The sequence below is a fragment of the Lepidochelys kempii genome, chromosome 13 (genome assembly GCF_965140285.1).
Source record: "Lepidochelys kempii isolate rLepKem1 chromosome 13, rLepKem1.hap1, whole genome shotgun sequence".
NCBI lineage: Eukaryota > Metazoa > Chordata > Testudines > Cheloniidae > Lepidochelys > Lepidochelys kempii.
Genome location: NC_136392.1, coordinates 25,889,878 through 25,917,042, shown reverse-complemented (window position 1 = coordinate 25,917,042; position 27,165 = coordinate 25,889,878). Strand labels below are relative to the sequence as shown.

The window sequence follows — 27,165 nt, the reverse complement described above, 5'->3', positions numbered from 1 at the left end:
AGATCCCCCTCGGTGTGGGAGGATAGATGTAATTACAGGCTCGATGACTTAACTCAGCTACATGTTGCCCTGCCATAAGCAGGAGACAAGAAAGTAAAGGATGGTGCAGGAACTGGTGATTATTAGTGTTGAGACAAAAAGCAAACGACGCTATTTTCAGTTGAAGTTACACTATCACAAAGGAAGGGACCAGCACTCAAAGAAGAAAGGAAGGTTACTTACCTGTCAGTAACTGCAGTTCTTCAAGAGGTGTGGTTCCTGTAGGTATTCACAGTGAGTAGGTATGTGTTTCAAGCACCCAGGACCAGACATTTTTCAATAGCTGGGCCCAGTGGTCTGTACCTGCGCCTTTCACTTCCTTACTCCCCCATCCGAGGGCACGGGGATGGCGCGGACTGACCACCTCTCCAGTTCCTACTTTACCACCAACCTGATAGAATCAGAGCAGAGGAAGGAGGACAGGACATGAATATCCACAGGGACTGCATATCTCTAAGAACTCCACTTACCATAAGAGAAGTAACCTTCTTTTCTTTTTGAAGCCCTGGTCCCCATGGATAATTCACTCTGGGTGACTCCTAAGTTGTATTAATTGAGGCCAGTGGGAGGATGTGCTCTGCACCCCAGTTTGGAGGATTGCTGAACCTTAAGGAAGCATCCCCGGCGAAGCTTAAATCAAGGCATAGTGCCTGGTAAATGAATAGGAGGACTTGTGGCACCTTAGAGGGTAACAAATTTGAGCATAAGCTTTCGTGAGCTACAGGAATGCATCCGATGAAGTGAGCTGTAGCTCATGAAAGCTTATGCTCAAATAAATTGGTTAGTCTCTAAGGTGCCACAAGTCCTCCTTTTCTTTTTGCGGATACAGACTAACACGGCTGCTACTCTGAAACCTGGTAAATGAATGGAGCCCCAGGTGGCTGCTCTACAGCTCTCCAAGAGTGGGGTTCCTTGCAGGTGAGCCACAGAGGCAGCCTGAGCTCTGGTACAATGAGCCCGGCCAGACTGAGGGGGGAGGGGATTCCACAAGATCAAAGCAGAGGCGGATGCAGATGGATTGTCAGCTGAGGGCTGAGCCAAAAGTTGAATAATGAAGTCTGTCACTGTGGCAAACCTGTCTTGAGGTAAGTAGCCCGTCTCGGAGAGAGTCTAGATTTGCTCCAAACAATTTTATAGTAGTTGTGGGTGTTAAAGCTGACTTTCCTAGATTTCCCAGAAGCCCCAAGGAGTGACACAGGTCAAGTAAGGTGGTGACTGCTACCTGTACCTCCTGATACGATCGTCCCATGAACAGCCAGTTGTCTAGGTAGAGAAATACAGGGATACAAAGGTGCATTGCCCTCACAGCCATGATGTTGGTAAAAACCCTCGGGGCCTCTGAAAGGCTGAAGGGGAACACCTTGTTTTGGAAATGCTCTAGGTCCACCGTAAAACCCAGGTATCTCCTGTGCACTGAGTGAAGGTCTATATGAAAATACTGTAGGCATCTTTCAAACTGAGACCTGCAAAAAGTCACCTTTGTTCAGGGAGGGGATTGTGTTGCCGAGGACAACTATCCTGAATCTTGAGGGGCAGATGAAGTCATTCACCTACCTTAGGTCCAGGATGGGTCTCCAGCCCCTCTTCTTTTGGGGGATTAGGAAGTATTTGGAGTTAAAGTCCCTCCCCTTGTAATGAGGAGGTACTGGCTCCCTAGCCCCTAAATGAATTGGAGAGTCCAGCTCCTGTTTGAGAATGCTCTTGGGAGAGGAGTCCCTGAATAGGGACAGGGAAATGAGTTTTGGGTGGCATAGGGAAGGAATTTGATCATATTGCTGGATGCAATGATGTCTAAAAACCCCATTTGTTTGATGTCAAACTGCCTCATCAGAAGGAAATGTGCCAGGCAGCCACCAAGAGGTGGGGGAGAGTCATGATGTGTGGATTGGTTGATAGCTCTTGAACATCCCCTTGGTAGACTGCTGAATCTACAGAGGGAATAGTGGTGGGGTGGGTGTGCCTGCCAGACTGCATGCACTGGCATTTTCTCAGTGGCTCATAGGTCCTCTGGTGACACGATAGTGTTAAAAAGAAACTCGAGAGGCGGTCGGTCCATGCCACCTCCTATGTCCTTGGTTGCAAACACAAGGCGGTGAAGGCATGGATCAACAGACACTGCTATTGAAAAATTTCTGGTCCTGGGTGCAGAGTGCATGCACAGCCACTACGAATACTCACAGGGATCAGCACATGAAAACCTTTGTAGGATTGTTTAGCCTTCTTGATGTCTTACCATTCTGCACTGTCCATCATATTTTGACCAAGGGTCTGAGTACACCTCCACCTAATTAGCACTTGTGCTTTTAAAAGCTGGGAATATATTCATATAAACTCCACTCCACAGTGCTCACCACCCAGCAATTATCTTCAGCATACTCTGATGTAACTACCTCAATACCATGTGCTTCTGGCACCACTGGGGTTGAAGACATGGGTGAGATCTTTACACAGGAGAGTGATCACACAGATAGAATTAGACCAGGAACCATAGCCATCAGCCCCATGGTGAAAGCTGTGGCATAGACAAACTCACCACGTCCCCTAACCCTACCGATTCTGCTAGTACAAAAGGCCAGAGAACAAGAGCCAAGATATACGCGCACACTCCTACTGATAAAACAGAAAGGAGCTCCAAGTAATAATGTAATACCATTAGAGTGGCCATGCGCATTGGAAAAAAGCTGATTACCATATCCATATAATTACCAGAGTTTTATTCATTTATTCTAAATGGCATATGTAGAGATTCAATTTGAACTTGGAGAAGCCTTTCTGTTCTCTAAAGTAGCCGTTCGCAAGTCTACGTAACACCAAGTCTAAAATGCAAGAAATGGACCAGGATCAAGCTGGAAGAGACCTGCATTTTCTAGTCTAAAAACCTCCAAATGCAAGGACATCATCTAGTAGGTCGGCCAGGTCATTTTCACCACTGGGGCACAGTGCTTAGGATGACATGCCATGTATCTAAGCACTCCAGAAGCTTTGAGTCACATTCCACTGACTGTCCTATTTTTCCACACAGGGAGAGGTTTTCTTAAACCGTGTGGCACAGTCGGTTCTCTAACTCCAGGAGGGCATTAACAAGCACGTATCTGGCAGCAGGGAAGTGAGTTAAGGGCAAAAGAGCAGATGAAGGCATGGAACCTTTGATCCCTCTTTGCCATCCCACCATTATGCCTTGTCCAAGCTTGGCAGACGCAAACAGGTGTAAGACCCAGAGCTTTGCTTGTAGATATATACCAGCTTACACGTGCCATCGTTACATTTTAGAAATGCACTTTGTTACTGCTAGAGCATTTTTTTAAAAAAATGTATTTGTTGCTGCTTTCGTTTCAGAGTGCACCCAATTTGTAGCGGCATAAGAGAGGGACCTACCAAAGCACACTATGATCACAGAAGCTTGTAGAAGCAGCCTTGAGTGAGTCCCATACGCTACAGCCAAGTAGAGAGCGAGATTATACATCAGAACATACAAGAAAGGGTATCTAACAAACCATACATAGTATATTACTGTTTCCCTCCCCAAACACATTAAATAAAGACTACCTCTTTAGGCAGTGGGAAGTAACAGGCAGGAGGATACTTTCACCCTTTAAAACAGAGCGCTCTTGTGAAGCCAGATCTTCAGTCTACACGAAGTAGGAGTGCCCAGTAACCAGACTGCTAGCTTCTTTACCAACAGAAGGGCCCCACTTACACTGAAAAGTTTGCTACGGTAGAGAATCACAACAGAGACAATGCCACATCCTCCTTCATATGACTTTCCTCTCCCACAATGCCTAGAAAACTCTTTTGGACCATGGCTTGGCAGATGGTAGGTAGACTACTGCTCATTATACACTGCATCTTTCATTTACCATCACCTTATGCTTCTACCCACTCACAGAATCACAGAGTATCAGGGTTGGAAGGGACCTCAGGAGGTCATCTAGTCCAACCCCCTGCTCAAAGCAGGGCCAATCCCCAATTTTTGCCCCAGATCCCTAAATGGCCCCCTCAAGGATTGAGCTCACAACCCTGGGTTTAGCAGGCCAATGCTCAAACCACTGAGCTATCCCTCCCCCACTTGCTCTATCCCTCCCCCACTTTCTCAAAGCAGGACCAATCCCCAATTTTTGCCCCAGATCCCTAAACGGCCCCCTCAAGGATTGAACTCACAACCCTGGGTTTAGCAGGCCAATGCTCAAACCATTGAGCTATTCCAAGGCTGGGTCAGACACTGTTTTGCATGTTATCATAATCATAGTGAGCAAGCTCTCTACGGAAGGGAATGTACCTCTATGGCACCTAGCGAACTAAGGCCCTGATCCTTGCTTGGGGCTTAAGCGCTACTGTAATACAACCAACATAACAGCAGCTCAGGCCAATTTATAACTTGTTTGGTCACCTGTGCAGACTGCAGCAAACCATTAATCCTCCTGTGTTAGAGTATGACTCCCTGCCATTGTAGGTTTTCCTATGCATATGGACCCACCCTAGGAAGCTGATGCGTAGATTGGAAGTCACAAAGTGCAAGAGACAAAAGCAAAAGGGCACCAGCAAGGTGCCATCTTTTTACTAGTCTACAATGGCAGCAAGGTTCGCATTACAAAGTGTTGGGCATCAGTCTAGATATAAGGCTTCCTGTGGAATTCAAGTCACATTTTAAAAAAACAACTTAGGGAAGATTAACAAACATGGGGCTAGACAGCTCCTTACTTCTGCCCTGGAGCTAAAGTGAAGTAAAGGAGACTAGATCATTGCAGGAAGTTTCGCACAATTCAAGATTTAAGAACAAGATCATGTTAATTGTAGCACTGTATGTACAATTAAAAAAAATCACATCGACATAGTATTAGATAATTAGAGCTATAGAAACCTCTATTAAGCACAGTTTCAAGAAATAGGGTTTAGGTTTAGGATTTTCATAACCACTATAGATTTCCTGTAATTCCAATCACTTCAGTTGTGGCTGTTTCCTTCGAGAATCTCCTTAGACTACTAAAAACAAGAAGCTCCGTCTGTGAAAGGGAAAAATACTCAGCATTATTCCTTCTCCCTCCCCTCCACCCCCCAAATTATTAACACTATTGCTATATTATTAGGCTGATCTTAAACTAGAGGTTGGGAACAGTCTTTCCTCTTTTCCCACTACCTTGAGAACAGAGGTTGTACCTACTTTCCATTTGGGGGCTGACTGGGGAAAATGAGAGTGGTCAAGCGGTAAGGACACCTGAAACGGAACTGTTTCTGCACTGAATGGACCAGAACCACTCCCAAGATGAAACAAAGTTGCCCGCCTCCCAGCGTTTATAGTCAAAATGACAAGGATCAGCACAGGGCTGTGGGAGGCACAAGGAGAGAGTTTATTTATTAGGTTTGATGTATTGCTGCCCTTTGAATAAATCAAAATGACTTGAGCCTAGGAGGCCAGCTGGATCGTATCTTCATAACACCTAAAACCAAATTTAATTCCTGGACTCAAGAATAATCGAGGTGGTGATAACATCCCCTTTCATGGTCAGAAGCCTATTTCAATGTCAATGACTGTGCTATTAGCTCTAGATCAGGAGGTAGGTCTGTTGCTACCACGTCACCCTATTAGGGGGGAAAAAAAATTAATTTGCATGTGCAAATTACATCTCCCCAACTGTTGACCGGCTCTCAAGGGGTTACGAGGTATGCTGGAGAAATGGGAGACTTAGATTGCATTCAAACCCTTGAAGTGAACACTGAAATACACTAGTACACAATCACACACATACAGTACGTCTACAGACCCACAGTCTAGTGCATCAGTTCACAGATATTACAGAGAAGTCACGTCCATGTCGTTTAAACAACTCAACTGTGCCCTAGAGGTTAAGAAGCCCATTAAAAAAACAAAAACCAAGAATATGGTCTTTTTTTTTTTTTTTAAAGGGGGGAAATATCAGAGCTATAAACTGAGGTTAGTTTTGAATTTTGTTTTATCAGCCAACTGTCCTTGCTCTATTAAACCTTATTCCTGCAGGAAAGTAAGGAGATACTGATATAACAAAAGTCTGGCAGAGAGGCATACACTTGCTTCTGATTATCTACCATGGCTTGAGACACTGACAATATATCTTACCCACCATAAACTCATTATACATGCCCTGCTTCACTGTGCCTGGCCAGAACCCAGGGAATATGCTTGGAACTCTTTGGGCAGTAGACCAGGTATGATTGACTGAGGCAGTGTGAATGGTCCCCACGCCATTTAAAGAGGTTTTTCAGCTCAGCAAAACAGGCTACAGCCCCTAACACTGAGCCCAGAAAACAACTGCTCAACTGCTTTGGGGAGAGTACCCCAGCAGTCTGGGTACCTTTGGAAACGTGATTAAGATGAACTCACATTCTACATGTTCCTAGTTTTAGAATGCTAAGAAACTCTAAAAAGCCTTATTTAAAAAAAAAATCCAGCAAGTCAACATCTTCTACCCATAAAGTTAAAAGCCAATGCTAGATTTGAGCCACTGTTTATGGTCATTGCAGGCTACGAGATTTATATGGTAGGAGGAGAAATCTTTCATACTATATATGCATAAACACAGTATACAGTGTTCACTTAGATAGGATTTAGCTTTTTATTTTATTTTTTTCTCCTTTTTGATCACCAACACCCTGATTTAAATTCCTCTGGGATTTCCCCCACATGAAACAGACAAGATCTCCCCACTCAAACAACATGATTGCTTAACTTGGGGGCAAGTATTCCTTTTGGGGAGGGTGGAAAAGAATGCGCTGCTGGCATTCAGTCCCGACTCCAAGAAGCTAAACTGAAGAGGAGGAGTGAGGCGGAAGAAGGAGCTAAAAAGGATCAAAATATTTAGCAACCCCTCCCTCCCCACCAAAAAAAGCACGGGATACAAGGAAAAATAATCTGATTACACACAGGGTATATATTTTTACACACACTTTTACACACATCTAGATATAGTACATGTAAAAATATATGCTATACATACATCCACTCTCACTGAGGTGCTTTTAATACACCACTTGCACGTGTGTATGGGTATGTATACGTGTGTATGCATTAAATATACAGATCCTAGTAAGTGTATATGTGCATATGTACACATACATACAGGTAGGCCGGCTGCCAGCCTGCCATTAGCCACCCTCCCCCTTCTTTTTGTAGAAAACCCAGTCCTCCACCCTGAAATACCCTATCATTACCCTCTTCCTCCCCCTTCCAACAGGTCTCCACTGTGTAGCAACTGCTTTTATAACAAGTGATTCTCAGGAAAATAAAATGTGTAGAAGGGGACAAAATAAGTGTATGTGTGCGTGTGTGTGTATGTACAGGGGTCACATTGTTCCACCACATCATCCTTCCAGCTCCCATCCTGTGCCTGGAGTGGGGCCCTCTTTCTTTTGGAATCAGACAACGAAGCGCTGCACCCATCACCATCTTATTGCACACATTTGCTTCCAGGCTGCATTAAGGACTCTGCATTACATTCCACAGAGCTTTTCCTCCTTCCGTTTCAAACAAATACATCGATATGTGAACCCTGCTGCCCTGCCCCTGCACTTTGCCCCTCTACCCTCCCCCCCACTAAAGGAAAAAGAAAGAAAGGCTGCTTGCTAGCAGAGTGCAACAACAGTACAGGCTGAACAGATGTTCTCTTCGGGAGCTCTGTGGAAGAGAGGTTATTTCTAACACAGTAAACAAAGCCATGCAAAAAGTGGGAGAGAGGGGGTGGACAGGGTAGAATAAGAGGTAGAAGAAAAAAACCCTAAGGATAAGGAAGAACAGAGCTGAGGAGAAGGAGAAAGAACACAGCATGGCAAGTGCTCAAGGCTTCATTTTTTTGTCGTCCTCTTCTTGTAAACAAGCTAATAATTCTCATTAGATTGAACAAGTAAAAAGATTGAAGTTCCAAGTCTGAGGGGCTGGGGCTTCCAGGAGTCTTTTCAGTCTGTTCAGCAACACCATAGCCAGTGAGAGAAAACAAGAGGGGGAATTTTTGTTCTTGTTATGTGTGGAATTTTTTTAAAATCTTCATTACTTAAAGCTGAGAGAAAAAAAGCCGAATTGGGAGCCCTTTGCCAGGTTGGCTCAGCGTCTCTAGACTGAATAAATCACACTAAGTTCAGAGAGAATTTTTTTTCCTCTTTAATGATTTAGAAAAACATGTGTTTCCTTCCTCTTCCCCTTTGCTCAAAGGCGGGTCTGTGCCTCAGGGACGTAGATTTCAATGCTGTCCGCGCTCTCCGTGGCAGAATTCTGCCGGACAGAAGCAGCCCGCTTGGCTGCCATGAGACGCTTGCGAGCTTCCTGGCGTTGCTTATCCACAGAGTCAGAGGCTTTGTCCCGGTTCAGTGGGGTTTTGGGCTTGGCTGGCTTCTTTGGCACTGGAGGGGGTGGTTTCTTCTCTTCCTTTAAGAGACAGTAAGAAGACAGACAAAACATAAAATAAAAATGCTCATACAAAAGTTCTCTCGCTTCTGAGACAACAAGGAGAGGGAATGGTTTGTGGCCCAAAGGGGGACATGCCTTTCAGCAACGGAGCATCAAGTGAATGAGGAGAAAGGATTCTGGTCCAAGACACTTCTGTTACATACAGTTTTTACTCTCTGCTTTCCATTTAACAGACAATGCATTTAGTCTCACTCTCTGGTGGCACAGAATCCCACCCCAGGAAGCAGATATGGGTTTGAAGGTTGCTCCTAGGGCTTAATGATGGGTCAGAGCACATTGAGAAGATTAACACAGCTGGACTTTAAGAGGCAGACCTACAGTGTGCAATATAAGCTTTATAATACATAGTGAGCTGCAACTCATGTCCCCCCACATTGCAGAACTGATGTAGGCATAGAAATAAAGCACACACATTGGTTTAAAGTGACATGGTTCTCACAGGTACTGATTACAGCCTATTCAGTAAAAACTTAGCCTCTTTATCCAACATCCATTTAACAAAGAGCCTGTCACCTCCCGCTATGTAAATGTGTGCTATTTACTCATCTACCCTTGACCCCCCCAAACACTTTTCCCCTGAAGGTTTAAGGAGTTTCTAAAACTCATTTTAATTTATTCTATAGGAATCTTCTTGATGCACCTCACAGGAGATTACATGTAGGGGTAATCTTTTCTGCTTTTGAACATGCAGAAAACATTATTATGATTACATGCATTAAGAAAAGGTAGAGAGTACGCAGCAAGCAGAAGACAGCAGCAGTTTCAGAAATCTAATCCATGAAATGGTAGTTTAAGAACACAGAGCTACAACAGAAGGGCTATTGCTGACTCAGCAGAGTGCACAATAGTTTGGCCTCTCTGAACTGCCCCATGCTCACCTTCTTCTCCGGTGTTTCTGCCAGTTGCCAGCTGTTAGCCTTTAGGTGGTAGAGCTCATCAAATTTCATGCTGATGTCTTCAATGGACAACTGCAAGAGATCCCAAAACCCAGCCAGGTCCTGGGCTGTGGGTCTGGGATTGGCATTGGGGTTCTGCAAGGGAGAGGGTATCAACAAGAAAATCAGAAACAGCATGTCACCGAAGTCATGAGATTACAGTAGTCTGTGCTACATTACACTTTTACCCTTTGCAATTCTCAGCTCATGTCGACATCTACTGGCTGGGACTGAAACTGCAGACATTTCTCTAAAGTATCCATAGGAAGAGGACAACCAAAATGTCTCATCTTCACCACACAGTGCATGTTCTCTTCTCTATAGGTTCTTGTACTGTACCCATCAGCATAGTATGAGCACATTCCAACAGTGCAATAAGCAATGTGACTACATATCGGTCTTTTTTCCCCCCACTCTCATTCTCTCTCCAGGAGAGACGTGTGTGCAGTGGAATATCTTGTTTTGATAGGGATTTTCAAAAATATACATGTTGCTATATGTTTACATTACAGAAGACAGACAAAAAATTGTGCCTTGCACTTGGAGTGAAGGTGGTGATGTTTATGCTGTTCCTTAGTACTTGGGGGAGTTCATTCCACAGCTTCTGATCAGCCCCAGAGAAAGTTCTGTCTCCCGTAGACAGACAGATGTCACTTACAATGCCTTGGTCATGGCCAACCCTGACAACATTTACCACAGGAGAGACCCAGTCTAGAATCCAAGTACATGTTGGTAGCAGGAAGAAAGACGGCTGCTTAGCCTAGTGCTAATCCCGCAGAGCTACCATACCAGAAGTCCTAAGTTTGAGTTCAGAGACCAGAAAATTTGTGGTTTCTTTTTTAGGCATCCAGATGCTATGGTAATACTTGAAACAACAAAACTGGACAAACCATAATCAGACCAAATGGGATAAAGCCTGAGAACCTGAGTGCCACTTGATACACAGAAATACAAACAAGCTGTTTGTTTCTGCTAGAACTTGGTCAGAAGTAAAACACATTCTCTCTGAAATGGAACTGTGGGAGTTTAACAGTAACCCACAACTGGTTTGAAAGATTCTAAATAGATGACAGAAGTTTCTCCAAACAGCTAGCTGTTCCAAGTGAACTGGAGTTGGGTCCCTGAAGAATCTGAGCTCTACACATGGACCTGGTTTTCAGAGTGCTCAGCACACACATCTGGTGTCAGATTTTTAAAAGATCTCCATACTCAGCATGCACCCAACATGCTGAGCTTTCCAGAAAGTCTGGCCCCTGGATTCTCTGCCAGTGCAAATGTCATTACAGCTATCAGCACAACCAAAAGCAGTCATTCAGCACTACCCCTTATTTTCATGGCCCATAAAACTTTTCCAAGAAATGTCCACTGGGGCTGCAGTTTGACTCATACCTCACCCTGAAGGCTAAATTATTTTCCCCAGAAGGTTTCAATAAAAGCTACTGAGCCCTGACTGAAGTGTTCCTTAAACATCAGAAGGGCTTTCACCCTCGGATAAATCTAAAAATACATTTTAAAAATTTTAAGTTGGTCCTGTTGAGACCTAAGCCAGGACAAGCAACTTCGCCACATTTGAAGAAGTCTGAGTCACACACAGCATTTTACAAGCAACTGGAATCAGTACTGTGGGGATGGTTCCATCAGCCATGCAGGGTAAGCGTATTCTGAGAGGATTTGGGGGCTTTTTATAAACACTTCATTTTTGGCTAACCCTTTGCAGTTCATCTTAAAAAATATTTCAGAATAATAAAATACATGGCTCAAGCAGGCATTCGGAATGCAGAATCTCTCTGCAGCCGACCAGGATTCAAGCCTCGAGCAAATTACAGACAGACATTTGTTTCAATCCTCTCTGATAAATACTCGAGCCAAATTATGCCTCCCAATAGGTGTGCTTGGCTACCACTGATATCAGTGAGAATCACGAGCAGGCATCCCAGGGCAGAACATGGCTTTAATGTTGCACACATACAACAAGAAAATGTGTGAGGTGCCCAAGCTACCCCTCTTCGGTTGCTACACTGACAGTAAGTGCATGTTAAGAAAGTCAGCCTCCTGTTACCGCATAGCTTGTGAGACCCACTTAGTTTTTATTTTAAAAAGCATCATCCATCTTTAGCACCAGGAAACAGCCCGGTTGTATTATACACAGAGCTGCTTCAGCTTAGCAGTACAGAGCTGTGGTTAGACTACTGCCATTTTACAAAGTTACTTCTACTCACCAAGTTTTGCTCACAGAGGCCCCGGAACTGCTGGAACTTTTGTGACATTAGTAACTGTGCGCTGCCCACTGCGCTGAGGACTTTCCCTAAGACTAAAGAAAGAAAAAGAAATTTGAGACGTTAGATACGAAATAAAAACATCTGAATGTAGCAAACAAGAATTTTTCAAAACGTTAAGATGCTTCCTAGCATATATACACATTGGCTTATACTCGTTCTACGAGCAAAATTGTGTTTTACACTCATGTTTTAAACAAGCCATGTCACGAACGATCTATTGTTACAAATGGATGCATTGCCCCTAGGTCTCTGTATACTTTGTTTTCCCTTGTTCTACTGCCAAGAGACCCATCAAGGATGGCAGACAGCCACGCTGCCACAAGATTCTGTTTTTGCAGTAGAGTTTTACTGAAGTTCCTAGGCAGAGGAATCGTTTTTGGGTATGCTTTACACTGCAAAGAGAGACCTGTGGCAGCAAGTCTCAGAGTCCGGTCAACTGACTTGGGCTCGAGCTACGGGGCTAAAAACAGCAGTGTAGATGTTTGGGGGTTGGGCCGGAGCCACCTGAGCCTAAACATCTACACTGCTATTTTCAGTCCCATAGTGTGAGACCGCAAGTCCAAGTCAGCTGACCCGGATTCTGAGACTCACCTGCTGCAGGTTTTTTGTTTTGTACCATAGACTTGTCCCTAGAAGCCAGTTTGATATCCTCTAGAACCCCTCTTCCCCAATATGTATTTAGAGAAAGTGAATTCCAGAGACCCCTAATTCTACAGAGAAGGGAAGCCGCATTCCAGCTGTGATAGATTGCTTCACCTATTGTCCAATTTGTACACAGTACTATTGATATCTATAGCGCGATGCTTCCTAAAACAGAGGGCACTAAAATCATTAGATTAGAGCCTACAGCAAGGTTGGATGACAAGCCTTTTAAGGCACAATCTATAGGCGAGCCACCATTGAATGTGCAATGCCCCTGACCTGCAGGCACATGCAGTCAGACAGACCTTAACCCACTCTTCCAAAATACAAGAGGATCATGAGGAGGGCAAATCAACCATCTCTTTTCACAGAAAGGTTTAAACATTGAGCAGTTCATAAATATTTAGCAGAACGAAGTGTTGAAGTCCCAGGATTTAAAGACTCTTCCTCAGCGTGCTCAGCGGTGCTCTTAGGTGTGGAAACATTGTCCTCTCTTGCCACCAATAGAGGCGTTTGGGCTTTTTACTACTGGAGGTTCAGCTGAAGACAAAGCAAGAACTCTCAAATGCACTGCAGGATCATATGGCAGTGAGGAGCTCAATGACAGATCCTTTACCTATTCATTTTCTGGGCTTTAACTGTTTTTAGTATTTGGGTCTGGTTTGCTGGGCATGAGCTGGACTCTCCAAACACACTTTCAGACTTAGTTCAGCATTAAAGAATTTGCTGGGAAATATTTACTAAGGGCTAGATGGACCCCATCCCCTATTACTCCCTTGCTCAAATGAGTAAGGGCTGCTCAGAGCACAGCTCCTGCCATGGGGGGGAGAGCAAAGCTGGTCCCTGATACTGCCCCTGCAAGCAACCAGGTGAGGAAGGTCTAAGAGTAGGAACAGCCCTGCCCTGCTTGTCCAACTTGCCAGCCAGAACAGCTGGCCTGATGTATGGACGCTGGGGGAGGGGAAATGAAGAGTAAATGGGATGATGTAAGCCATCCCATACCTCCCAAACAACGGAGCAGTGATTTGTGTCTGAGTCACTCCTAGGGCAGTGCAGCTTGTGGCGTTACAACCCAGCCCTAGGTAAAGATCATGCCCACTGTAGCAATACCACCCACATTTACTTTCCTAAGTAACCTCACTCTGTGCCTGCTCCGTGTGATTCTAGAATCAGACTAACACTTATCCCATCTAGTCCCTTCCTGGCCAGCACCACCCCTTTCCTTTGTCAGGGTGTTCCACACGGTAGCAAGTCTCAAGGTATCTCCGCTCTCGCAGGGGTTTTAGCCCCGCAGCCTGAGACAGCTGACCCAGCCCAGACGGGGGTTTTTTATCCCAGTGAAAACCTACCCTCACTGCCAGGAACATTCTCCAGTTACTCAGCTTCAATTCTTGTTTTCTTAAATTTTATCCCACCACAAGTTTATCAGGCCACTACAAATAAGTTTTCCCCATTCCAGTTACACCCCCATGTTCCTCCCGAGTGCCATGCAGTTCTCAACACCCACCTTCTTCAGAGAGATTGTTCTCTTTGGTCTCCTGGTCCATCTGACGGCACCATCCTTCTAACCTTTCTGTTTCTGCCTGCAGCAGTTTCAGAAACCAGTACCCATCCCGCCTGCAGGCTCCTGGTTGTGTTGGTTCTGATGGTGAGTTGGAGGACATCTCAAGCCAAGGGTCTGGAGGAGGGAGAGAGGAAGGCTCTAGGGCTGGGTCACTACTATCTCCATAGGAGAGATTTCTCTTGAACTGGGAGGGCTTGGCTGGTTGCCTGGTACTGGCATCAACGCTGACGGAGTTGTGGCGCGGGGGACAATCAGCAAGGCTTCTCTCCGACGATTTACAGCTTGAGTGATTCGGTTCCTGTGCATCGGAATCGGCGTCCTGTTTGGAGGACATACTGCGAGAATGGCTGTTTCTGCAGAAAGAGCAGGAGCAAGAGAATGAAGGGGAGCCCTCCAACTGGCCGGATTCACACACTGGTGCACAATGCAACGGGTTTGTTTACGGTGCCTGCAGCTGAGCCTTGTTCCCCCTCAGCCCCACCGCCTTAAACACAAATACCCACACCGCACATGCAGACAGCCAAAATTATAAGGCTGCCTGCTTACTGCACTAGGCCATTCAGACGAAATGACTGACGTGCATCTCTAATTACATCTTGGGTTCAGTTTTTATTTCAAGCGCCCATTGATTTAGCTGTTTACATTACAGAGCAAGTACTTTTTTTTGATAAAAGTACATGCTGCTGCTCAGCACAGTTAGTATTGAGACATGGGTCTCAGGTAATTGGCAAAGTGCAGTTTAAAGGGATAAAATAAAAGAGCCTGCGTCTTTCACTTACCGCCACTCGTCCTCTACCTGTACTCCGATGGACTGGAATTTGGTGGTTGGCGTAGGGGGCTCCTCCTTTGCCACCGGCTGAAGGCAGTCAACCTTATTAAACAAAAACAAAAAACAAACAAACAAACAAAAACAAACAAAAACTTGCTGCTAGAATTCATGTTAGTAGAACAAGAGAGTTGCAACCACACACAGAGCATACAGATGCTGTAAACCAATTCAAAGGCTGTTTTAGGATGGATGGCACAATACTGCTAGCCTAAGGAGAAGTCACCAGTGCCCCAATCTGCTGAGGACATTGGAGTTTATCCCTAGCCCTGCAGTAATCAGACAGCCACTCTGGATCTGGCTTTATCAACTGCCACAATAGAAACACGTAGGCGAAGGGTTTTGGTGCCTCAGAGCAGCTGCATGTACAAGGCAGGCAGGCAGGCAGATGGCCGTTCTGAGGCTCAAGAGAGGGCAGCAGCTTGACTGTCAAAGCGGCATCCCTAGAACAGGGGCTCTCAAACTTTCTGAAGCCTAGTATCCTCTCATCAACTTTCCCTCTGCCCACCCAAGAACAACATGGAAGCCCTAAGGAGTTAGTTGCAGCCGTAGGTGAAACCCAGGTACTGGAGGTAGGGTAGGTCACAGCATGAGAACCTCAACCCGAGAATAGGGTCGGGGGGAGCAGGTCAAAACGGTCAGACTCTTTAAAAAGGGAATTCTTCCTCTACCCCTCTCCCGCACCATTGTTTGCTCCAACTCCCACTATTTCTGTGGGGAAGAATCAATATCAAAGTGACATTGGATGAAGTGAGCTGTTCGTCTCTAAGGTGCCACAAGTACTCCTTTTCTTTCTGCCAGCTAGATTTCAGCAGCAGAACAATTCACAACCCAAAGTAAAACCTCATGTTGAAGGTACAGTTTGCACTGCCGAACTTCCATGGCATTCAGAATGATTAACTGTGGACAAGATGGTAAGCAAGGACTAACTTGTTTGCTTTGGGTATGGCTTCAACACAGAAGAATTTAACCTGGTTATATCGAGATGCATATTACGTTGGATAAAGGGTTGTTTCTACAGGATGAAGAAAACTGGGAAGCCTGATGCTATAGAAGATGCGTTTTAAACTGCACTTTCAAACCCATAGTCACACCTGCCGAACCCACATGTTTTGCATTTAAACTAGCAAGTGGGAAGGTTACTACTTCAGCATGTCATAAGGTGACGTTCAGCAGGCGCTTGTGGATACAACAGATGAACATAAAGCTTAGCCACCTGCATTTGAAAGGTTGTCCACAAGCAAAAGGCAAATAGATTAGTAGTTTTTTTTTTTTTTTTTTTTTAATTTATTAAACTTCTCCAAAAGAAGCCCTTGCAGGACAAAGCTTGGATACACACTCTTCTCCCTGAGCAGTTTTCACTGGGCTATAAAGCTAGCAACTGGTTTTCATTAGTTTGTATTTTCTGTTTGCTTTCAGCAACAGAAGTTCTCACAGAGCCAACAGGGGTGAAGGAGGGGCACTCCCATAGGTAGACTGCATCAGATCCATGGTGCCATAATCATTACAGCCCCAAACATGCTTACAGTTCTGGAATAGAAGAGTTGGAATTTTAAATGAAGCTTGACAGTATTGACAGTATGCAGACTGACCTGAAAATACAGTCCATGGCGCACAAACTCTAGCATTTGTGCATATGTACTTTTGGCAAGAAGCCCCTTTAAAGAGAATTACCCATTTAACAGAGCTCCATTATTTTATGACATTTTTATTTTGTACTAAACACATTCCTGTTATAGCAACATTTTGTTGTATTTCACCTCTGAGTGCACTGGATGATTGTTCTACAAAATGGTTAATTTCTTTAGCTATTTGGGGGGGTTCAGCTGCATGTTTAATTACAATACACATGCTAAACAGATAAGTTAAGAACATTTAAGAACATTCTCTGTTACACAACGGAGTACAAACTATTCCATACTTGTATTCCTATAGACGACAGCTTCCTTTTGGGGATATTCTCCACCTTAGGCTCTTCACTTGTCAGAGTTCCTTTGTCACTTTTCAAGGTTGCATTTTTCTGGGGTAACTCTGGAGCATCTCTGGCTGGAGTCACAAGGCTGCCTCTTGTCACACTGGGTGTTCTGGTACTGTCTAAGCTGTCTGAAGAATTACTCAGTCCCGACTGGCTGTTGACGTCGCTCTTGTGGTCCTGGCTATCCAGGTAGGTGTCCTGGGCTGATTCAGTGCTGCTCTGCACGGTGACAGAGATGAACGGCTTTGAGGTGGTCCGAGGTGGGACGGGGGGAGGTGTCTTTTTATATGCCACTAGGCATGATGAACCTGCAACAGCGGAGGTGGGAAGGAGCAAGAGAATAGAATTGAAGAGAACGGGACAGAGATACAGTGAAAGAAAAAGAAAAAGCAGGTCAATAATAATATTCAGGAGAAATCTCCAAGTAGAAATTTGAAGAAATGCAGAAACACCAATCTAATGCCAACAGCTTGCACTGAGTGACCCACACCAAAGCATTTAAAGGGGGGGGAGGGGGATGGAAGCCAGCACTATCCTGCAATAAAGTTCAAGAGAAACAACATGATGTGAGAGAGCCGGGAAGGTGGAAACGTAGTAAAGAAGATCCTGCCAAACTGCTAGAGTGTTTGACAGGGAAAGGCCACCACAAAGCAGAAGTTCTGTGGAACCCTGATTTTTTTTTTTTTAAATCGTGTTTAATGTCTTGGTAAAGCCAAATCGCTCAGTTCTTTGTTCCCATCAGTTGACAAGTTTCTGTATCCGGACCAGGCTGGCGTTTGTTCCTATAAAAGGGAAAGAGGCCATAAGGGTTTCTTCCAGCAGGCAGTAGCTATAATGGTCACAAAGCACTTTACAAACCCTGAAGGGTTGGTTTTTAATCTTTAAAGGTATTTAGGTGCCTAAAGATGCAGAGATGCCAGGATTTTCAGAAGGGCCTATCTACGTATTTAGGTCCCTAAATACCTTTACAAGTCTGGCTCTGAGTGCACAGTACATTATTTGCCATGACTGATTTGAGAGTTGGAAACAGGTATCCAGCATCTTCCCCAGCATGCAGCTCAGTTCAGGGAACTGAAAGTCATCTTGGATTCACGAGGATAAAACACCACCATCCCACAACACATGCCAGTACAGTGGTTCGGAATAAAGAAGAGTCCTAGAAATAAATTAGTCAGTGGCCATCCACATGTCAGCATTCAGCAAATCTGACATAGAAAAAGACTTAAAACACAAGACACCCAGGAGATACTGTATGTACCAGTCAGGCTTTGGTATGTCCAAACAAGAGATGTAGGTGTACACTACAACCGCTAGAAGAGAGCCGGAATCCTTGCAGAACCTCACACAGGAGGCAAGACTACTTTGCTGCTCTAACCATTTAGGAGCTTAGACTAGGATTCTGAAGCTGTTAGTAGCCTAGCGTAGACATAACTGTGTGCCTTAGGACGCCCCAAGGTTATAACTTGATCATTTTAACGTGTTAAAGGCACACAGTTATGTCCAAATTCAAATCAGGACAAGGCTTTTCATGTTAACAGTCTTCCTAATAGCATCTCTCGCGCACACCCCAGCTGTGACAGTAAAAATCTACTAGCGGTAGTAGGTGTGGGAATTTAACAATCGCTAAGAAACATTTTCCCAAGGCCGAGTACAAGAGTTCCAGCTTTCCACTTCTGCAAACCAAAAGTAACCATGTGCCCATCCTTCAGCCAGTTAGTTTATTCCCACTAAGTCACCCAAACTAAGTGCCGAATGGCACTGAAAGATAGCAACAGGACAATACCAGAGAATTAACCAGTGGGACAGAAATAGCCTAAATCAGCACTCATGCCTTTGCATGGTGGCACCCAGTAAAGATGGGACAGTGGGCAGCCTTCGTTGTGGAGACTGGAGTAGCATGCAGTCAGTATAGGAGAACCTGCATGTTTTGTTTCAAGTGTTTTTAGATACCCTGCTGGAAGGGCAGATTTTATTCTCCAGTCACCTCCTTTAAATTCCTGGCAGTTTCTGTATACCGGGGTTCTCAAACTTCATTGCACCGTGATTCCCTTGTGACAACAACAATTACTACACCACCCGAGGAGTGGGGACCGAAGCCTGACCCCGCCTGAGCTCTACCACCTCAGGTGGGGCCAAAACCAAAGCCTGAGACCCAGGTGCTGGGTCTTAGGCTTTGGCTTCAGCCCCAGGTTTTGGGGCTCAGGCTTTGGCCCTGGGCCCCAGCAAGTCTAATGCCAGTCCTGGAGAACCCATTACAATGGGGTCCTAACCCACTTTGGGGTCCTGACCCACAGTTTGAGAACCGTTGCTGTAGATGATTATGTGACAAACCATTATTTTGCTGTGACCAGGTCTACACTAGAAAAGTTTTGCCAACAATTCTATACTGGCAGAAGTTCCTGCATAGATGCAGCTTACACTGGCAAGGAAGTGCTTTCGCCTAAGTAGCTTACAAGTGAAATAAGCTATACCCACAGAAGTTCTTTTATGCTGCTATAAACTGTGCCTATGCTACGACTTCTTCTGGTATAGAAATATTGTAAGAGAAGTTACACCCCTAACAAATATGGCTATACTGACAAAAGTTTCTAATGCAGACCTGGCCTAAATTTGGGACAAGCAGAAGCCATCCTGCCGGGCTTTTCCCACCCAGCCTGACAGTAATACTACTATAACCCCTTTCCTAAATACCTGGGTCTCTCCCATGCAGACTCTTCATCCTTCTGGAGCTAGATACAACACTAGTAATACTATTAAAAAGTTGCTTAAGTTTAACCAGGTACTTTAACTTAGATGAGGTCATCTGCTATCGTAACAGTGGGGTCCTATGACATAGCCTGGATTACAGCAACATTACAATGAGTAGCTCCTGTTTTACTGCTGGGCTGTGAACGTATCCAAAGAGTACTGATCATTTTCTGGCTGCTGTTTCAGCCTACCATGCTTCAGTGTGATTGGGACAGTAAATCAATTACTAGCCTACTGATGTTAATCCTTACTTGTAAGCAAAACAAAAGAGGGGGTTGGACTTCTGCAAACCAGTCACTATTTGTGTACAGAACAGGAACATGCAGGGGAGGGAAACCTGCACTGGGAAAACATTTTATTTGGGGTTATCAAAGTAGACAAACATGAGGCCCAGTAGTCCAGCTTCCACAGGCTGCAAGGACACTGTTTTGGGTGCCCTGTAGATTCATTTTGAAGGTTGGTATTTCCTCTCAATCTTGTTCCCAGTGATCACCAAAGGAACTGGTCTTGATGTGTGGGACAGTGAATGCAAGACTTCACAGGGAAAGGAAGTCTCTAGAAAGTGAGTAGGAAGATACTCAGAATGCGGACATCAATGGAGAATAAGTAATGCTATAAAGAGGTTGTGAATTCAATAGTAAAAGCAGAACAAACAACTGGAAATGAATCAGGGAGTCAAGGGCAACAGAGGATATTCAGGGAAACAATACGATTAAAAGTTAAACATACTCAAGTACTTTGCAGAACCTTAGAACAAGCAATTCCCACCCCTGCAGCAAACGGAGCAAAATCTATGTTGTCAAGCAGAGGCTAAAAGAAAGTAAACTGCAAAGTAAATAGTTAGATCTTAGTCTCTAAGCCAGCATCTTTCCCTCCCTCAATTTATGCTAAATTAAACTACAGCAATTTTAGTCAAGTAAATTTCATAGCTCTGATATTCAGCAACATTTAGAAGACACTGGAGAGCATTTTTTGGAATGGTTAAGTAATTTCACAAATCAAAACAAAGGTGGTGCTTGGTCACTTGCAGAAACATGCCCACTTCATCATGCTTCAAGAAGCGTTTCATGTCAACTGGTTAACGGGCCCATCCCAGAAAGGGTGGCTCAATTCTGAACAAGACAATGCCAGTGGGATCCCCTCCCCACTGCAGACATTCCCCTCCTCCCTCTTCTCCCCCTCCCTGCACACCCTCATCCAGCAAAGTTGTTTCAGCTGCTGCCAGCTCTCCACCCAAAAATGAGCTCACTGCTGTTATATCATCTCAATCTAGCTAGAGCGGAGCATTTACAAAGGAAGAGGACTTACCATCTTTTGGCTGTGTGCGTATAGTGCCTAGCACAACAGCTCTCTGGTGGGAGCCTCTAGGCGCTATGGCAGCACAAATATGAAATGATTTTAAATTGCAGATTGTTTTGCAGCGATAACATAACACTGCGGAACTGTTTACAGGCCAAGTTAATTTCTGTCAGGGAGATGCTGAGTCTGGGGCAAACTGCAAGATAGGACAGTGTAACTAGGACTGGGAATCATGATGCTTAAAGGGTCCTCATCAGCTCTCTGCACTGCTGGCAGAATGTATTAGTTAAAAAAAACTAAGAACAGTCCCAGGCAAAGAGCAAGAACAGTGATGAAAATGTTTCTACAGCAAGATTTCTGGTTTGCAGCATTGTAATCTTCCCATTCAAAGGTATTTTTTGCTTTTGAGTCCTAGCTAAACAAGTTACTAGAATTTGTAGGCTAGGTCTACACTACAGCCTATGCCGGCATAAATGTCGCTAAGGGGTGTGAATTAACCACCCCTGTGCGACATAAATTACACCAACATAAGTGCTCGTGTGCACAGTGCTATGTTGGCAGGAGAGCTTCTCCCACCAACACAACTTCTGCGACTCATGGAGGTGGGTTTTTTATGCTTATGGGAGAGCTCTCTCCCATCAACAGAGAGGGTCTTCACCAGATGTGGTGCAGCTGAGCTGCAGTGCTGTACATATACACATGGCCTTGGCCACGCTGTAGTTAACAATTGATTGGCGGAAGGGGGTCTTTGGGCTTTTATAGCTTTCCTGACAGAGCTATTTTTAGAATGAAAAACACTCAGAAGTTGACATCTTCTATTTGAATTCATCTGCTGTTTCCAGCCAGTCTTTGCCAATATCTACTGGCTCACCCTCAGCCAATTTTAGTTTTTGCCTTTAAGATTCTGAACACAGTCTATGCCTAACCTTTATAATTTTCTCAATTCCTAAGGGACAGCATGCTGATTGCTTGTTAAAGGCTAAAGTGCATGAGCTTTTTAAAAAAATATCCAACACTACCTAACCAATATTTTCAGAGGTCCTTATTCTTCACAGCACCATTCCATGACTTGCCTGCAACATGCCTTTGTTCAAGGCTAAGCTGCCAGGATCACAACCAGTGTTTTATTTTCTATTTAAATAGATCTAAACTGCTGCTGCTGTAAAGAACACAATAGGCACCGCAGGATGTTAGCTTTGTTGTTCCTGTTTACAGAGCCAGCACAGTCATAGTGGATCACCTGCCCATTTCTCAGTGACCTCAAGGGACAATGGCCATTACTCTGAGTTTTAATTTTTTATTATTTGATTCTTTTAAGAGCACCAAACCCATAATTTGTAAGGTAATACAAAGACTTTCCATGAGTGATTTGTCACTTGGTTTCTTTTCTGCTGTATGCATCCCCCCCATTCAACTCACAAACATCTGAAGGAAACAAAAAAACAAACAAACATACATACATCTAATTTTCTGGTGCACAGAGGCCCATCCACTTCCCCTGCCACACAGAACCTGCATGGGGGAAGTAGGTGGGGCTGCACAGAAGGGCCAAGGTCAGGAGGGGGCCAGTACTCATGGGGTGCAGCATGGTTCGCTTCTCCTGCATGGGGTGGGGTGGGGAGGAAGTGAGACAGGTAGGGTCTCAGCTGTGGAGACACCCTACCATGGCAGGGAGTGGAAGGCTCTCATCTCCTACATGGTGACTACCCAGCCCCCCGGGGGTACTGGGCACCCCTCCTCACCACGGTCACCGAAGGACAATGGGAGAGGCATGTGCATGGATCTCCAAAGGGGAACAAGCAAAAAAAGGTTGGGAACCTCTGCACTAGCACAGTGCTTCAAGGTCTAAGTTGCAATAAACCAGATGTGAATTTAAAACGGGCTGCGCCCCACCGGCCTCTCCCCCCACCAAAAAGCTATAGCAAAAAAAAATTTATTTCCAATGAAAATTCTGAACATTCCATGGTTAGGGTTTGCAGCAGCAACCCCGCCCCCCCCCCCCCCCCCCCCCCGTGGTCAGTGGTACTAGGTTTGAATCCCCTGCCCCTCATGGCTGTGGAGATGGATTTGAATACGTGAATCATAGCACCTACCTGAATCTACATACAGACTTGAAACAACTGCTTTAATACATGGCTTCTCGGATTAGGGGGGTCAAAGTCCCTAGGGCTCCTGAAACCTACAGGTAATAGGGGAGAAGGGTATAACCACTCTATCCTTTGTGTCTTGCTTAAATGAGAGAGTGGTCACTGTGCCCATTCACCTGCAGCAGTGCATAATGCCATGCTATATTGTATTTTATAAGCACCGTGCATCCTGAAGGATTGAAGAAGATACATTTATAGTGCATCCCTGACATGAAGCCAGCGCTGTTGGTGGATGATGGCAACAAACTGGCACAGATCAAGGCACAACAGCTTGTGCGAGGGAATTTTGGACTTGGAATTTGTAAAGAAGTTGAACGCGCTGTTTTGTTACGTGACAATATACAAGTCTAGTCACTGAAGCATATTTATATAAACAGTTACACAGAGTTTGTCTAGCTTTTATATAGTGGTTTTCATCTCTAGCTCTCAATGTGCTTTACTAAATAGACAAGTATCATTCTCATTTTACAGAGAAAAAAAAACTCAAGCAGATTTAAGCGATTTGTCCAAGGTTACCCAGTAAGCCACTGCCAAAACTAAGAACTGACCCAGACTTATGGGTCTCAGTCCAGTGCCAGCCACTGTATCATATATATTCGCAGCAGGTATGAAGAGACATCTAAGTATCTCCCATTAGCAGATTCGTTTTTTGTTTGTTTTTTTTTAAATAAAAACTGTCTGGGAGCAAGTTTAGTGTATCTATATTTGTGTGTGGAATGTGTGATGTGCTAAACTTCCTTAGAAATATAACAGAAGTCTGCCACCAAGTCTGCATTGCAAAGATTTTCTACAGTATACGCAGTCAGCCACTCACAGTAGCTTCATCATGCATGTAACCTGCCTCCCTACAGTTGTCTCAGCCTTTACTCGCTGTATCTGCTTGTTTCCTGTTAATTACATGCGGATGATTCAGATCTAGCCTTGCTTGCAAGTCAAATTGCAAGTCAAATTACAGACTGCACTCCAAGTACTGCTGATTAACAATCTACCTCACAGGGAGCTGAAAGAAGGGAGAAATATATACACAGCTGAAGCCTGTGAGAAAGTCTAGCACTCCTGCTATAGTGTGAACACACTGGGGCTAGAAGAAAAGGAGTACTTGTGGCACCTTAGAGACTAACCAATTTATTTGAGCATAAGCTTTCGTGAGCTACAGCTCACTTCATTAGATGCATTCAGTGGAAAAATACAGTGGGGAGATTTATATACATAGAGAACATGAAACAATGGGTACCCATATGCTGAAATAAATTGGTTAGTCTCTAAGGTGCCACAAGTACTCCATTTCTTTTTGCGAATACAGACTAACATGGCTGCTACTCTGAAAACTGGGGCTAGAGGCACCCTTAATCTTCTGGCTTTCACCATAAATTTCCAGTACACCAGTGGCACTTGGCTAAGTAGTTGTGCAGAATGAGTTTTAAATTCTGCATCTCTTCCCACTTATGTTTGTTCTAACCATTTATTGACCTTCAATACAGTGACTTTGCCATTAAATGGGGGGAGGCCAAAGGAACCAGTGATTGAACAACTCTGAAATTCACAGACCTTTCAAATGTGAGATATGATTTATTTATTTATTACCCAAGACCCCACCTATCACCTCATTCTTGCGACATATGGATGTCAACAAGGTACCTGGGATTCCCCCACCTTACTACACTCTGGGCAGAACTTACTCTCATATACAAAGTTTCAGAGTAGCAGCCGTGTTAGTCTGTATCTGCAAAAAGAAAAGGAGGACTTGTGGCACCTTAGAGACCAACAAATTTGAGCATAAGCTTTCGTGAGCTACAGCTCACTTCACTGGATGTATTCTTATGTACAAGTGATCAATGGCCAGAAGGAGATGGCCCTTCCAATTCTCTGTGACTAGCACTGTAAAATTGTTTCCTCCCCCTCACTGGTACAGCCTCTACTGAGGAAGATGATACATTCTTGCTTCTAAAACAGATGCAAATGAGATGTGGAGCTGGTGTGATTTTTGTCTTTATATGGGCAAAACTGAGACTGTTTGTATATGTTCTTACAAGCCTAGCTAAGATCAAAGATGAAATATTAATCAGCATGTCACTCTAGGCACCACAACTCCCAATTAGAGGTGACAGCAACTCCAGAGAGCAACACGGTAACAGTAAAAGAAAGTGTAGCTAAAGAGTCAACAAGCAGAGCAGGAGAAAAGAAAAAAAACCCACCCAAACACAAAAAACAAGTCCATCCAAACCAAAGAGAGATTATTAGAGAAGCAGCCTTCCTCCTCCTCCCATCCCTATCTCTTCACATATATAAACTGAAGGTCAGGCTCAAAACAATTCCAAGCAGCAGATGTTACTAAAAGCAACTATGCAAGACACCCAAAGTCCATTTCTTCAAATCCCATTTATTCATTTCCTTGAATTAAATAACTATGGAGAGTGGCTATTTCCACCTTAATAAGATCAGCAACATTATCCCACCTCCTAAGAGGAGTGCATTAAAAAGGGAGGGGCCCAGCTGTCATTTATTTGTAATCTCTCCTCTCACAGACACACAGCACAGTGGGTTTAATTTCCTCTGGGTACACCCACAATAATTACATCAGCCTACAATGTCTTGACCTACATTCTCTGTTGCCAGGGCCTGTATTAGGTTTCTTCTCTGTTACCAACTACCTTGCTTTTCTTTGTAAAGAAGGACATCACTTTCCTCAGCCTTCAATGGAAGAAAAAGAAGAGTGGTTGCCATATATAGGGCCCCATAAACTACACCATGAAGGGAATGTCAGGGGGACAGGCCAAGAAGCTAGCCTAACCTGAATATTATAGAGCTCTGTCATTCCCTCTCCAATATTTTAAGTAGTTAGCACATTTCCTATATGAATATAACAAACCCTTCTAAAACAAGAGCTGCAATACACATAAAAATCTCAGCTTCCCAGCTGGGTAACAGCTCACCAGTGCATGGTGTTAAAACTTATGACACAATAGGTGCGTGTTACATATAGGTTTCCATTCTGCCTGCACCAGTTTTGTAAGTGTCAATACCCTGTCCTAGGTCAAACAGGAAAGCAGATCAGAGGGATAGTGTTTAGGGATCCACCAGCCTGTGACCAATCTGAGTGACTTTATGCAAACACAGCTGTCTCTACCCGTATCACTTACGCCACTGCTTCATACTGTATAAACCCAAGAATGTGCTCTCTCTGGAGGGGGACTGGCCCTGTATTATTTGTTTGTACAGCACCTAATAGAAGGGGCCTAATCCCCCATCTGGGATCCTTGGGCACTGTTGAAATAGAAATAATAGTGTACACACACACACGCACATAAAATAAACCAAAGCTACTCCAAGTTTACATTTGCCAACCCTGATAGTGTCCTTTTCAAAGGAGAGGACATAGCCCCAGTAAGAGGTTTTCAACAAAAAGTGAAATGTTTACTTAGAAGTCCAGGAACAAACATAAGGCTGCTCTGAAGGTTGTAAACCCCTCTATTTTCATACTATACCATACAGCTTTCATTCAGGAGGACCCCAATGTAATTCCCAAAAAACAGAAGTCATCTAATCCATGACTGTATGCAGCCACCTATATGAAATACAGTAGTAGCACACAGCAACTATACACAGAGGTTAAAAAAACATTGTACATAAGCAAAACTAAAGATGTGAGGATGGAGAAAGAGCAAAGTCTCTCCCTCCTCCCCCCAAAGAGTGCCATGGGACCCTCTTCTAAGGACTTAACAGAAGAAACACTCAATTCTTCCTATACTACAGCAAAGCATATACAATTCTCTGAAAAAGAGCACCTTAAAGATTCAAAAACATGTTTTGCAGATGCCCTAGGTTCTCAAGGATGTTCCCAATTTGCCATCATGATTTAAGGGTATTTGATGTGTAACATCTTGTAAGGGAACAAGCATTTATGTTACTTTCTCTGCAAGAGATTTGTGCTGGGTTTCTGGCATTCACTAATGCCCCCCCTAGCTCAGAAGTCTTCCTACCCCACAAGGGCCCGAGGTCTACAAGAACATTTCCCACCTGGTTAAAAAAAGAAGGGTTTTTTTTTTTTTTTTTTTTTAAATCAGAACATTTCTAAGAAAATCCAGTATCCAGACATGTGCTTTTAACTGTTAGACACCCACAAACGTCAAGGATTTAAAGGAGTGAAGTGTCAGATCATACCACCCATGAGAGCTTCAATTTAAAATATGCTATCCCACACTGCAGGGATTCACACCAATATGTTCATCTCTTTTCAGATGGAATCACAATTTTCTTTGGCAGGGCTGACGAGTGCCCCA

At 44.2% G+C, this 27,165-nt stretch overlaps 1 protein-coding gene across 3 annotated transcripts in view; it reads right to left on the bottom strand.

Moving 5' to 3' along the window:
* Positions 1 to 6,602: 6,602 nt before the first annotated feature.
* Positions 6,603 to 27,165, bottom strand: part of DLGAP4 (DLG associated protein 4) — a 332,898-nt gene continuing 312,335 nt past the window's right edge. For 2 of the 3 annotated variants that reach the window (XM_073309842.2, XM_073309843.2), the window contains 6 exons: positions 16,638 to 16,999; positions 14,670 to 14,761; positions 13,834 to 14,243; positions 11,625 to 11,716; positions 9,349 to 9,501; positions 6,603 to 8,428 (listed from right to left, as the gene is read on the bottom strand). In XM_073309842.2, coding sequence (XP_073165943.1) covers positions 8,210 to 8,428; positions 9,349 to 9,501; positions 11,625 to 11,716; positions 13,834 to 14,243; positions 14,670 to 14,761; positions 16,638 to 16,999 — 1,328 coding nt within the window. In that variant the 3' untranslated portion in view covers positions 6,603 to 8,209. The remainder of the gene's footprint in view (positions 8,429 to 9,348; positions 9,502 to 11,624; positions 11,717 to 13,833; positions 14,244 to 14,669; positions 14,762 to 16,637; positions 17,000 to 27,165) is intronic. The other variant, XM_073309844.1, reaches the window with a different exon arrangement.